The sequence below is a fragment of the Lates calcarifer genome, linkage group LG14 (assembly GCF_001640805.2).
Source record: "Lates calcarifer isolate ASB-BC8 linkage group LG14, TLL_Latcal_v3, whole genome shotgun sequence".
Taxonomy (NCBI): domain Eukaryota; kingdom Metazoa; phylum Chordata; class Actinopteri; family Centropomidae; genus Lates; species Lates calcarifer.
The window spans coordinates 12,516,769-12,531,683 of NC_066846.1; the positions used below are offsets into that span (position 1 = coordinate 12,516,769).

At 40.0% G+C, this 14,915-nt stretch overlaps 1 protein-coding gene across 5 annotated transcripts in view; it reads left to right on the forward strand.

The window, feature by feature from the left end:
- The window catches only part of arhgap36 (Rho GTPase activating protein 36), a 54,371-nt gene that overhangs the window by 30,308 nt on the left and 9,148 nt on the right, over positions 1-14,915 (forward strand). For all 5 annotated transcript variants that reach the window (XM_018703820.2, XM_018703819.2, XM_018703817.2 and 2 more), the window contains exons 2-3: positions 1,234-1,390; positions 8,471-8,539. In XM_018703820.2, the coding sequence (XP_018559336.1) occupies positions 1,234-1,390; positions 8,471-8,539 (226 nt within the window). The remainder of the gene's footprint in view (positions 1-1,233; positions 1,391-8,470; positions 8,540-14,915) is intronic.

Sequence of the window (14,915 nt, forward strand, 5' to 3'; positions counted from 1 at the left end):
ACACACATTTTTGTCTGATAGCTTGAACGGGTTGTGAGGCACAGACCTCAGATCTGGGCTGGGTTAGTCTGGATCTTATTAACCTGCGGTTGCTGCGTCTTTCCATCAAACACACTGCCCCTACTCCGTCTCGTCATCCTGTTCTTCATTACTCCCTCATCTCTCATTGACCTGTTACTACTATGAGGAGCTGGTAAACATTGGTTTTGACTAATGGAAGACTCTTTGGCGTGCTGCCTGAGGGTTCAAATGTGTGCTGCTGCAGAAGCAGAAAATGACTGAAATTAACTTTGACTTTAAGATTAAAACAGTCATCTCCATGGGGAGATGATTAGATCGCTGTCCATGGTTCAGCTCTGACACAAGTCTCTCAAACATTATCAGCTGGAGCTCAGCCTATCTAAGCATTTCTGTTTAGCTAAGTATATCCACTCAAATGTTAATGCAAGGAAAAAAGTATTTCTTAAATAGTAGTCACTTAAAGAAAACATTTGTAACTGCCAGGGGATATCTAAAAATGTTTGAATCGACAACAATAACTCTTTCTATTTATTTGTCAGTGTGTTGCGTGGCAGTGTTTTAGTCAGTGATGAATGGACACAAGACCCCAGAGCCTTGAAGTAAACAATGGAGCATGGGAGTGTATATGTGCACAATATGTGAGCAATTATACTGTAATTGTCTTTTACAGTGTGTTCCTTTTATAACTCTGTCTTAAATTGTACAGTTGGACAAAGGTTTATAAACCCTACAGGGGTATACCAACATTTTTTCTGTTTTAAAGGTTGATATGTTTAAAAAGAAAAAAGCCACATGCCATTAAAAGTCCTGTGTGTGTGTACAGGTAAAAGAAAAACAAAATTCTTGGACAGAAAGTTAGAGGTGTGATAGTAAAGCTTGGAGCCTGGTGCCTTGTTAGACAATGAAGCAGGGACAGAGCTGAGAACATGTGAGTCACTTTTGGGGGGTTTTGTTCCTTCAAGAACTTGATGGTTGGTTGGTTGGTTGGTAATGTTCACTAATTGCAGCCAATGTAAATTTCCATTTTGTCCTCTCAGTTTTGTTTTTTGGTTAAATTGTCAGAGGGAGCAGAAAATTAGCACATAGATAAAAGTAGAGCTGGTGGTTGTGATTAATGATGTGTGCTGTCATGAGTCTCTCTCAACCATCCATCTACCTTTTAGTCTTTACATTCTTTCCTCACTAATCCCTCTCTCTATGTGGTCTCTGCAGGGGGACCACACGTGGGCGACCATGTTGGGTCAGAGTGTGCGGTTGCAGCCGGTGCCCATCCAGAGCCTGTCAGAGCTGGAGCGAGCCAGGTTACAGGAAGTCGCCCTGTACCACCTGGAGGAGCGGGACCTGGACTTTAAGATCAGCATCCCAAGAGGTACAAGAATGGCTATAATGGATACATTGGTGCTTTTGCATGTTTTAACCCATTAACTACAAATCTTGCTTTCTCTTCTGACCATTTTCCAAACCATGTCATAGCTGTTAACATTTCTCTTGTACCTTTCACTGACTTAGATGCTTCAAAAACTTTTGGTAGGCCTTAAAATATGGTTGGTAACTGTCCAAAATATAAACAATCTGTAGATAAATGAGTTAAAACTGTCATGACCCCATGATGTCTCTCAATCAATGTTACTGTCAATGGTTTGTCTTGGTAACCTGGCGCCAGTTAGGAAGATTCAGTTGGGTGAACCCACTCCCTTACGAACTTGAGTTGAGCTTCCCTTGAGCGAGGTCAACCCTCCAACTGTCGAGGGAGCCAAAACAGTGTGTTAGTGAATCTGAGGAATGAGTGTGAAGCAGGAGGATGCTGGGGATAAGCCTGTGTGCTCAGTCAGCTCTCTTTGGTCAAAGAAAACAGTCTGTACAAGTGTAAACTGTCCAAGTTGTCAGTTATGATAAGAAAAAGGGCAAAGGATGCCGCGTGATTTGTTGATTCATCCACGTCTTGCTCGATATCTTAAATGCAACTGAAAGGGTTCTGACCTCAGTTTGGTGTTGACCATTTTTCATCTTGGTGGTCCTCAGGACACCCCCCCCCCCCCCCCCCCACCCCTAGTTGGGGCTAGTTGAGACAAAAATCAGATAGCATGAATGAATGTCATTTTAAGCTGCTTTAAACACATGACCAGTGTTGTTGTTTTTCTGCTGTGGACAGCCCAAAAAAGGCCCCTCTTTCAGGTGATCTTGGCAGTCTTTGCCTCATATGGACACAAAAATAATCTCATGGGTAAAATTCTGTTAAGAACTAAAAAGAACATTTTCTTTCCAGCCAAATACCATTAAAGGAACAACACTGGTGAAAGCTAAGTTCTTTTCTTACTTTCTGACTCCAAAAACAGTCATGAGCACTGGAGCATGGATGTAGACAGTTAATCATAACGAACTGGCGTTTTACCAAATGTAATTTTTCAGAAGAAGATGGTGCCCGTGTTCTTAATCCCACTTGCAAGTCTCTGTTTGGTTAGTTTCTTTTCCAGCCTGGTAACCACCTGCCGATCACTACACCTGACCTTTCTGAAGTGCTGAAAAAATCTGAAATGTTGGCAGCAATTCAGAGGTCTGTAACCAGACTAGCATGGATACCAATCATGGTGAAATACTCAATTTAGGCGTAATGATGCCATCATTGCTTTCTCTTTGTTATTCAGGCTTGCTTGTTAGGTAATGGACACGCATTTAAGATCCTAGAGTAAAAGATACTAGATTTTAATCAGGGGCAATGGGACTTGGTTGCCATATCTAAAACCAAGTCCAGTTGCCCTTGATCCATGATCTGGATGACTGAGAATATCCAGTTCAAACTTTAAGATCTCTCCCAGTTCCTCAAACAGCTTGATATAATCATGGCAGTACCTGGCATCCATACTGCAAGAAACTTGAATCCCTAAATTTCAGCACGCTAAAAAGTAATGAGGTCCGACTGTCCATGGATGTCTGCCATATTTTCTGCATAGCAGACTCTCCTTATCTTGCAAATTGGGTGTTATGTCCAAATCAGTGACACAATCTGTGTTGGACAGGGTGCTCTTCTTTGCCTCTGCCCATACAGGTATCTCTGCCTACAAATTAGTTCTGGCTTAGAGAACTGTTTGGATGACTTAACTCAAATTCGTCATGGGAGAGAATGTAGCTTCAAGACTAAACTCCCACTGACCTTTCAGCTTTTTTTCTTTTATGATGATGAAAACCCATAAAGTTGATATTGGTCAGTCTTTTAAACCTTTAAAAACTTGCCTGAATAAATTTCTTCTTGAAAATCGTAGAAATATTCTCATTCCAAAGGGATTTTCTTATGTTTACATTAGCTATAGGGCTGACAGGACAGAAAGCTCGGCTTAAACACGTTGGGTAATGAACTAGATTTACAGGCTTCCACACAGAAAATCAACAAGCTTTTCTTAAGTATAAAGTCAAGCAAGCTGTTTTTGTACTCTAACAGCAGAATGTCGAGCTACATCAGAGTAATACGTTTGATTTATCTCTGAGAGCAGTGGGAAATACCGCAACACTTTTCCACTGCCAGTGTTTACTTGCTCAGTCATTCCTCTTCATGCCACTGGACTACTTCCCACTTTACAAAATTGTTTATGTGCAGCTATCTTATCTATCTGAACCCTGAAGCACTAAATCCAGCCAATAAAGTGAGGTAGTTTCGCTAATAAACCATAAATCTTTCAAACACCTCACAGCCTGCAGACTGGGAGGTTTTCCCTCGTGTTTATTGGGGCTGGAGGGATCGCTGAGGTCAGGGGGATCACAGAGTGTAGAGGCAGTTCGGTAGCCGTTCTCCTATGAGACCAGCTGGTATGAAAGCTGCTTTTCTCAGACTCAACTACTCTCTCTCATACTGTTGTTCTCTCTCAGGATAATTAACCCCTGACCTGCTCAACTTTGACCATGTTGCTTATACGGTTGCCAATAAACAGTGGGGTTCACTTATACCTTATCGGGGTAAGGGCATTTCCATCCACCAGTTGTTATACTTCATTTCAATTTGAACATTAAAAAATTGAAGTGGAAACTCACAATATTTGTGGGAAAAAAAACTGAAAGAATTCTATGCTTGACTGAGGTGGCAAAGTTTGTGCACCGATAAAAGCAAAATGCACTCAACCAGTGTTCACAGTAGTGGATTGAAATGCACATTAATTAACATTTTCTCCTGCAAATTTTCTGGGCATTCAGTTAAAATTTGCTCTACATTTGGATGGAAACTTGACTCATGTATTGACAATTCTACAGACCATGCATTTCTACAGACCAACATACATCCTGTGAGACTCCACTCATCCCCACTCTCCTCACTTTTGGGAAATCTTGCCCGCCTTTTTTTCTTCATTTTTTATCTATAGGGGTAAATGTATTCTCTTTCCCATCAGGTCAGGGTTCAATTAAACCACAGATTTCATGGGAAAATTAGTGAATCACTTCCTGTTTACTGCTCTGTGACTCCACCTGTTCAGATATGTTCGGGAGCCTTGTTTTAAATTGATTTACATGGTCTGCGAGAGTCATGGTCTCGCTGCAGATCTGCATCATATCTTATATAATGTGCAAAAACCAGAGGCTAAAACTTCTCGCCATCAGGGCATACACTGGGCCAATCTGGGTTGTGTTGAAAGCCATGTGTTCCCTAATAGGAAAAAGACCCAGCCTTGAATTTGTGATTTGTAAACAAGAGCTTTACTGACCCAAAAAAAATGCCTTCAGCCCACGTAAAACCAGTCAGAGAGGGAGGATGTGAAGCTTGTAAAACAAAACAAAACACACACTCATCCTCTCCTTGTTTCCAAGAAATGAAGTAGTTGGGTGATGGGAGCAGCTGTGGAGACAGATAAATGTGGTTGGTTGAGCTTAATTTTTAATACCAGGGGCTGCATTGGTTTTTTTTTTCCCAGCAAAAGAAATTACTGAATGAACTGACAATATCTCTAATATTAATACAATATTACACAAGATATAATGCTATATGAAGACAATTAAAGGTGCTATATGTATGTTTTTGCTACTGCTGTATAGCCAAATGTTGCAAGTTCAGCATCAGGTTCTATCATTTCTTCTTCTGAAGAAATGATAGAACTCTCCTGAAATTAATAACTTCTTACAACCTTAGATTTTATGCTAACAGTAAGCTAAGACTATCTGAACCTTCTCTTCAGTTGACAGACTTTGACAAACTAAAACTGAAGTCTGTTTTTACATTTCTACTTTATAGACATTAATAGTGACATTCACTTTTTATCCAAAAGTTATTATATTTAAAATTTTAATCCAAAAACATTTTTGGGCTTAGAACATTGCAAACATAGCTCAAGCTAGCTAAATTAACCGTATCACCAATCGGTCATTGAACCAACATCCTGAAAGGTCACTCGAACTAATAACAAAGTGAAGGTAAGAGTTGGTGAAGGTATTTTCCTGTGTATTGTTAAATGAAAATTTAGAAATCAGTGCAGGAACAAATGGTTTCTTCTGTCTGGCTTGCAGACAAAGTGCTCTGTAAGTAAGTGTGGGAATATTCCTCCTCGGTTTCTCCCCTGGGGTAAAATCTCCACAGTCCAACCGGTCTGTCATGGGTCTCAGCATCACCTCCCGCCATGCTCCCTCCCTCCTCCCTCCCTGTTTTGAGTTTCTGTTGTTTTGTCTCCACTGGGTTTCCTCTTCTCCACATATGATTCTTTGACTTTTCTCATATCTCCATCACCACATGGCACCTCACTCCTCTTATTTCACCCTGCTTTTTCTCCATCGCAAAAATCTTTCTTTACCGTCTTTCTTCCTCTTTATCGCCTCCTTTCCACTGCTTCAACTCTGAGAGGAATCCATGCCATAAAGCCTCTCCCGTTTGTTTGCACAAGCTCACTAGTTTATATGCAAGTCCTTACATTTATACAGCCCACATGCATGGACCCATGTGCTGGTTGAGTGTGTTTGTTAGTTTCATTGGCACAGTTCGGTGAATTCTTTGTGAAACGTGTCAGTCGTTGTGAGGCAGATTTGCTCTTATTTGGTGTGGCTGGGAGTTCATTCTCATGCCCCATTCTCTGGACCACTGCTCCGCAGGGACTAAACTCACTCTCTCTTTCCTCTGATCTTCTTTCTGTCTTAATATTTTTCTCACTTTGTCTATCTTTAGTCTGTCTCCTTTCCACTTGTTCCTTCTCCCTCCCTTGGTTTTTCTAGTTATAGCTTCTAAAATGTAAAGATCTGCTGCTTGTCTCCAAGTTCTATCACTGTAAACTGAATATATTTGTATTTTGGACTGTTGATTGGACAAGGCGTGCCAAATGAAGACATTATTATGGGCTTGGAGAGCTTGAGAGAGATGGGCAGCAACAATAAAGTGCTGCATAGGGATGAATGACGTATATGATCCTTAAGGTTGGAGGACTTTTTGGCTTGAGAAATTCAGCTATGTGTCTGGTTTTAACTAGAAACAGCCGAGCAAATTGTGAAATGCCAGATGGAGAGTGTTGGATGCAGGCGACTGGTCACTAATTTTGTATAATTTATCAGCCACTGATGCATTTTCGCCCAAAAGCAAACAACGATGCCAAACTGCAGGAAAATATGTGAGAGTCTATTATACTTGGAAGCCCTGGTCTGTTTCCCCTCTTTGTATTTGTCTTGGTCTGTCATCTTAGTTCTCTGTGAATGTGCATTATGTAATCATACATGGAGTTCAAACATGTGCGCACACACTCGGCATAGGAGATCAGACTTAGACGAAGGTGGCGTGTGTGTGGTGGGAGGGCCTGAGCGCTTTGGAAATAAACTTTAATTTCCTGTAGTCATGGGAATTTGACCCCTTTATCCCAACGGCGTGCACACACACACACACACAGCGTACAAGCACATAAACACACATTCACATAGACACAAACACACAATTCTTTTTGTCCTTGCTTTTGAAAATTTGCTGATTTTCGCTAGGATTAAGAATTTCCATCTTAAGCATCACAAATATTTCAGAAGGCACGATTTGCAATGTAGGGAACTCCGCTCGGTCCTTAATAGGGAAAAGACCCAACCTTGAATTAGTGATTTCAAAACAGCAGCTTTACAAACCCAAACAATGGCTTCATCTACGTAAACCCGCTCAGAGTGGGAGGATGTAGAGCTCGTAAAAATCAGAGGACCCAAGTTGAAACAAAACACACACACTACAAAAATAGACACACACATAAACAAATTCCCACTCATACACTTTACATTAACCAGCAGCACGTAGGCATGGATTTACTACTATAAAACTTCACTGTATCTTTCTGTGTTGTTCAACAGGAGGCAGAAATGCACAAACTGTCAGCAGTGGTTGTTTCCTAAAAGTTTTAAACTACAGTTCCTCTTTGTAAATCACACATCCTAAACAGGAGAACTTTATATTTTCCATCTTTTGTTTTTGTGACAGTGAGCCGTGTCTGTGCATCCAGCAACCCACTGATGATGCTGTTGTATCTCAGTCGATGTCAGCGGAGAAATGCTTTGCATGTAAATCCAAGCATTGAATTTTACACTTAACTGCATAAAGCAGTTACATCATAACAACCAGACAAAAGCCTGTGACGTAACAGAGAAAGAGCCACGGCCATTGAACTGTCACTAATATTAGCTTTCTAGCTAAAACCTCTCTCTCCAACATGCATAAAGACAGGGGCAGTCACTTAAAAAATTACATTAACTCAACCCACACAATCTAATCCTAAACTACATTAATGAATTGACTCAGTTCCATTTATTCATTTTTGAGTGCAATGGGAGATTATTTCAGTCGGATTTAGTTTGTGAAGATTTATTTTTCCTTTACTTTCATGCCCTAAAATATATTTTTGATCTGTTTATTTTCCCTTCTTTGGAGATTTTTCTCATAGACATGAATTGCACGCACAAATAAACCCCTCACACACACATGCATACACACCACATCTCTTTGTCTGTCATGTGTAGGGCGGTGCAGCCATTAGGCGAAGGGGCTATTCAAACAAACATACAAGGTCTCTGCTATTGAAATGCTCCGCTCTATTCTTAGGACTGAGGAAAAGGCACAAGCACTCAGGAGTGAGAGATAATAATTGAGAGGGAGAGGAAAAGGGAAAAAGGTTGTAATGAGGGCGGTTTGAATTGGCGGTGTGTGTGTTTGAGAGAAAGACGAGATGATTGAGTTTATTAAGTTAAATTAGAGCTGATAAAGGGGATGAATGTAGTTTCTTTCATGTGTATATCAGATGAGTGTTTGTGTAGCGATCCTTTATTAATGGCAACCAGGGCATCTTAACAATCAATACACATGGTAATACACATATATATACACAGTATATACACACTTACATAAGTAAATAAATCAAAGACAGACATCAGAGACCAGATAGCACACAGTCTGCATTGTTCAGACTAAAGCATGGACATACTCAAATAATTTAATTCATGCCGACTTTCTTTTCTTTCCCCACAGAAATACACAAACGGAGAAAATCTCTGCGCAGGAAGTTTGACTCTTTTTCGAAGGAAAAGAAAGAGCGAGGTGAGGTCAACACGTAAACACAGACGAATGCGGTTAAACACACCACCATCTCTGGTTATGCTTTGTCTCCCTCTGATAATCTGTGTTCCCATGTGAATATGTGTATGTGTTTTACCATGAAGCCCCGCAATGACCCGACACCCACAGGCTAAGTGTTTGTGTTCGATGATGATATTTAGTGTAACAAAGTTCCCTCTGTCCATTGAAACAGCATCACCACCATTGACGTCCAGTGGCTTTTTACCACTAATGGTTCCACATACTTGAAATAGTGCGTTTTATAAAGCACAAGAGGCTCAGGCCTGCAGACTGACTCATGCATCAAGCTTGTGTTTCATTGTTTCTGCTCCTTTTCCTGCATTGTTAACACAAAGTGACTAATGAATGAGCACAAACACCCTCGCTAGGCGCTGGGACACTCATGCTGTGTCACCATATATCAACTCCTTCAGTAGAGTTTGTTTACGTGGAAGCGTGTAATAAAACTGAATTGTTCAAAGTGAAGTCATTTCTCTTCTGCTCGTATTTTTAAATCTCTTAATCTCTGATTCTAATTATTGCCTCAGTATTATCAGAGAAGGGGTTTTCCTGAAGTTGCATTTTAAGCGATTGATTTTTTTCTGTTTAATTTTAGTGATTCCAACAAACTTGTTGATTGATTACCAACCATAGAAAGGGCTCGTGATTCCTTGGTTTCAAAGTTTTGGGGGAACCAAATCATAACTAGAGCTTGAAGAGGTTAGCAGAATAATTGATAAGGTGATAAACCCAAAATAAACGCTAGCTATATTGACAGGTGATTAATCTTTTTTTGTTTTGTTTTGTTTTGTTTGTTTTTTGCACCAATGCCAAACTTTACCTGTAGTTTCAGGACTGGACTTCATGATGACCATTTTCTTCTTTTTCCTCTCTTTTTTGTTTCATTGCTCCAATTGTTCCAGATTTCGCTATCGCTACATAGCCAGCATTCAGTCTAGAAGAACTGTTACAAGTTCAGCATCAAACTTGACTCCTTTACTCACCAAGAGCTGTCTCCAGTGGTGTGAAGCAGCTGCATTGTTGACTCTTGATTTGCTTTTGGTTCTATCATCTCTTTTCTTCTAGCAAAGTTAGCATGCTAACCAGCTAGCCATATCCTGTCTCATAACACCACATTGCGATAGTGAGTCACTGTAGCATCCAGTCTGCCCTCAGTCCAACATGATGATGAAGTTGCCCAGAGGATGTTTTCTAACGTCTTGCTTTGTAAATGCAAGGATGGCTGAAGCTAATTTAATGCTAACTCTGGCTATGTAGCAATCACAAAAACCCACATACAGCACCTTTAACTTATAAGGATACAATCACCCCTCATATATTGTACTTACATGATGCATTCTCCTAAATGCATGTGTGTTTTATCTGCAAATATGTTGTCGTCTCCTTGCAGCTCATTTCTGTATTTTGTGTTGTATTTGCAGTGTATGTTGTCAAACTGATGAAGATGTTTTCTTAAGCTGCTCATCTTTTGTCTTTTTGCATGTGTTTTCTTAAGTTGGAGTGCGTTGAGCTTTGGGCCATCGCACCACCCTCTCATAAAGAGATGTTCTCTATTCTCAGGTGATTATCACAGCAGGGCAAGATACGAGCCAAAACACACAACACACACACACACACACACACACACACACACACAGACATTCCCAGGATGTCTGTGCAGGTCTGTAAATCCTGCCTCCAGCCTCTTACACACAGGGACTTAGCTGAAGCTAACCCTGCTAATCAAAACACAGAACATTGGGACCTGGCAGCGCTCCTGCTGGCTCCGCTCCCCCCTACTACTGAAGGCATGACTGTGTGGCCTTCAGGGGTCGGCAGGTAGCAGATTACATGTAACAGGACTACATAGTGGTGACTGTGTTTAGTGAGGCAGTTTTTGTGTTATTTGCCAATATGTTGGGCTGTTAGGAATGATGGGAAACAACAGCCACAATGTTTGTTTTTAAGTTTTGTGGCTTTTCCTTGATTTGATGCAGATGCAGTTTAGCCACTCAAGCGTTTGCAAAACATAACAGAGGATAATAGTTAAGAAAGCAAACATGAATCCAGAGAGCTCAGATCATCTGTGTCAGAGTTATAAATGATGGAGTTAGGGACTATTCCTAGTTCTGTATTTTAATTATTTTCTGATTAGAGCCTTTGTGTTGTTATTCAAGTGTATCTTTTGGCTTGTTGAAGTTTAACTGGATCTGTAAGCCAAAGCTAAAAAGCTAAATATGGCTTAGCATTGGTGTATGCAGTTCGAATGGTTAGGAGCTTGCTTGAAACAAACTGGGACAACTAGGTGCTTTGAGACAAAAGCTGTATCTCTGTGTTTCCGATCTCTCACAAAAATCAGCTTCTTCGGTTATTACACAAAAGTGTAAAACATCTAAATATATCTCCGTCAGTAAGGCATGAACCAGTCCGATACATGCAACTCTCTTACTGTCTGATTTAACCCAAACCCTTAGTATTTGCTTTGTTGTTCACTCAGGACATTCTCCACAATCCCTATAGAGCCCTAAATGTATGTAAAATAGAGTGTAGAAACTAATTTAAAGTTGACTACATTTTGTCTGTTTTGGAGCTCCATAAACTCTAGCCTGGAAAATTTCTGACTAGCAACCAAAGGTTTTCTCTTTCTTCACATTTTATCTGTTAACATATGTTTTACGTAAATATATTACATTTCTACGCAAAGGTGTAAATTACTTCACATGATGAAGAGGATCCTTTTATTTGAATTTTTGGCCTAAAAACAGTCAAATCTAAGGAAAATCTAAACTATTTCTTGAGGATTTTATACAACAAAGCTGCAAAGTTGCAGGGCTCTGATACTTAGTGTGATTATATGGTAAAAAGAAAATTAAATGAAGTACTGAGAAGCTGGAACATGAGAATATCTGGCACCACTGCTATAAAAAAAATGGTGAATCAAGTCAAAACTAGCCTCAAAATAAAGAATAAGAGACATTTGTATTTAACTATAGAATGTAATGTCAAGTTCTGCTGTATGAAGAGAATCTTGGTGCATGTTTCTACTTTCCCTCTTTATTTAGTTTGAATCTTTCAGGCCATAAAAAGAGGATTAAAATAACCACTGATGCTTTCTTCACCTTTTTATAACTCTGTAGCTGTAAAGCCTCAGACCCCTCAGATGTCTAACTGTCCCATTAGTCTCTGACAAGCATTTCCCAACACTTCCAAGCTACCACAACCGGCCATTAAATCCTCAACTATTTACTTTAAACAAGCACACGTCCAGTACGAGCAGCTAACACTGTCATAGTTGGCATTAGATGCCAGCAAACATGGCCAAAAGTCAGGAGGCAGCAGCGTGGCTGTTTCTGCCAACAGACGTCAGGACTGAGGAATAAGCACGGACTTACTGATCAAACAGGGCCATTAAATTCAATGCGTAAGACACATTAACAGATGACATCTATCAATGGATGGAGGTCGTTCTTGTTGGCAGGGGATGTTGTTGTTTTTTGTTTTTTTGATGTACTGGGTTACCCAGGGTGGTGTGTGAGTGTGTGTGTGTGTGTGTGTGTGAGTGTGTGTGTGTGTGTTAGGAGGAGATCTTCCAGCCAGCTTTAAGGCAAAGTGTCCATCCAGTTGAAATGTTTTAGAGCAAGACTCCCTCCTTTAATAAGCAGCAAGCAGGAGGATTATTGTTATTGAATAAGGTGGAAAACTGGCAAACAGCCACCGATGCCGATAAGAAGTAAATGTGGTTATTACTGCTGCATGTTTACATGTTACACTACACTGAAATAATTACCACACTAATCAAAAATTATAATAGCTTCCAGCAAATATCTCTAGACTGGCAGTCTGTCCTGAAGGGCCCAGGAACCACTTTAAGAACTTAACCTGCGTTTCAACCAGAGAATGTGGATCCAGATTTGATGTCTGTGAAGATTCTCGTTCATCCAGGATATGGTTATCAAAGAAGAGTTGAGTCAAGAGCAACTGGACTTGTTTGTAGATGTGTGAAGATGTTGACACTTGGATGACAGGTTAAACATCAAGTAACTACAATTAAGTCCAGTTGCCCTTGATTCAACTTTTCTTGGAGAGGCCTAAGTTTGATTTCTCTGCCTTGGTCTAAAAACATACCTGCCCTTCTCCCTATACTTGAAATCAGAGAGAGAAACATACCCTTGTATTTGTCATTTTATTTAATGCAATTACAGACCAAAGCAGCAATAAATAACCACAAAAACCCCAGCGGATTGCAGCTACTTAGGAGAACAAAACAACACATTGTTTTTTTCATTAAACCACTAATTAACCTAATCTTAATCTCTCTTAAAATGCAAACAGGACTTAAAGATCCTAATTTAATTCTTTAGTTAAAGGGCTGCTTAGTACCTGGAACCACTTGGTCAAAAAGGAGCATAACATAGTAAATGAAACAGGAATGTTTTAGTTTTTATAAACTGGATTAACAGAGTAAATGTCTGTTGTGTTAACTAGCAAACAGCTAGAAACTAAGAGTTGCTAAAAATAAACCTTTGATGTCATTCTCCACCAAACCTTTAGCATGTTTATAAACCATTGTCCTTTTACAATATGCAGCCAAAAGCCAAGTTAATTGTCATTAAGTGAATCATGAGTAGCATGTTCACAATGTGTTCCCCTCATTAGCCATTAGCTGGAGCACAGACTTTGCTCGTAGTCTTTTTCCAAGCCAGTGGCTCTTAGCTAACTTATACCTGTGGCTACAAGCTAATGCTAGCTGGCATCTGGCCAACTAGGCATCTGTCAAGGAGCTTATCTGTGAGCTCATGGAGGGACACGTGGATGAGGAGGGTTGGTTGGATCAGCCACATAAATCAAGCAGCAAAAATGATGAAATAGTTTGAGGGGAAAAGTGTTAGGAGCGATAGTTTTGCTCCTTGACCAAATTTGCCCTTTACCTAATGGAGAAAAAAGAAATTCTTCTGGTGCTGAAATTGCCAGATCCTGAATTTTGCACTTCACAGCATGTTGTCATCCTGTGAATGATATGTTCATGTTGCTGTGTAAGTGCTGAATAAACTCTCACAACCTGAGAGTTATTTCAAAATGAGTCAATCCCGTATCTTTAAGGCTTTGCGGGGCATCCTGCCAGTCTGCTTTGGCTGTCTGACCTGCTTTGGACTTTTCTCACCTGGTGTAACTGTGCACGTGTGTGTGTTGGTCCTCCATGTGTTTTCATTCAAACAAGTGTGTGTATGTGTGTGTTCACGATTCTTTAAATGTGAGCGTGTATGTATAGATGCAGCCTGATTAATCTGCTCATGTGAGTGACACATGCAGAGTAAGCTCTAATGCTTCACTAGCCTTTTATAACCTCAGTCTATTCCTGCGTATTTTAGGTGTTGTTAAGTGGAACTTTTAATTAGGGTTGGCAGGATGCATCATTCACCGTCTTTCAACTGGACAATCAGGCTTCAGGACTGCAAACATCCTCATCTGTGAACTGTCTTTCTTTTAACAAGAACCTTCTCCAGAGATGATGCTCTGTTGCTGAACTCTGACTTCCCTTCTGAGACAAGCAAGATAGTTTTTCTATGGATCTTTCCACTGTCAAGTCTTCAGAGAACGATTTACATGAAATGCCAACATTATACAGTAGAGCGGCAGAAAGTTAGGGTGTGGAGGTTGGTTAAGGTTACGTAGTACATCTGTTAGTCACGCTGTGAACTGGAGTTCATGCCCCCATCAACAGAAGATCAACAGAAAATGTTGACCTAATTTGCGCAGTCTTTACATGACCTTAACCAAGATTATTACTTGTCTTAGCCCAAACTGTGACCTGAAAGCTGAGCGAAGCCTGTCGAAGTACTCGATTTAGAAGTTGGCAAAGGTGTTTTCAACCAAAGGAGGCTAATCGTGACCACACCTTAATCATTCTTTATATCCCATAATTATAGTCTTTCCCTAACGTTTAACTGTACTATAGTTACCATGCACAGATATTGTAGAAATAAATAAACTCAATGAATATTAAAACAGTGCCAATGAACATAATCTATGGTTTTCCAGAACTGTCCAGTATCTTATGGTTTCAGCTCTTTAACCTATTTAATCAATTTACTTTGACTTTGTATCTTAAAATTTTGACTTGCAGGTTGTTTAAAAAAATAAATAAATAAAAATACTAAAAATACTAGAGAGTTAGTTTGTGCTCATTGCATAAACTAGTCAGTAGAGTGTGAACCTTTTGCAGAAGATTGTCCGTTTTCTATTGCGGATGCCTCGTAGAGGTAGCTGTCTTAATTTGGCTTGTTGCTTTGTCACTCTTTAATCCAAGCCATTGTTTTTGTTGTTGTTCTTAATGCCCTTAATTCACCTCTCTAACTGG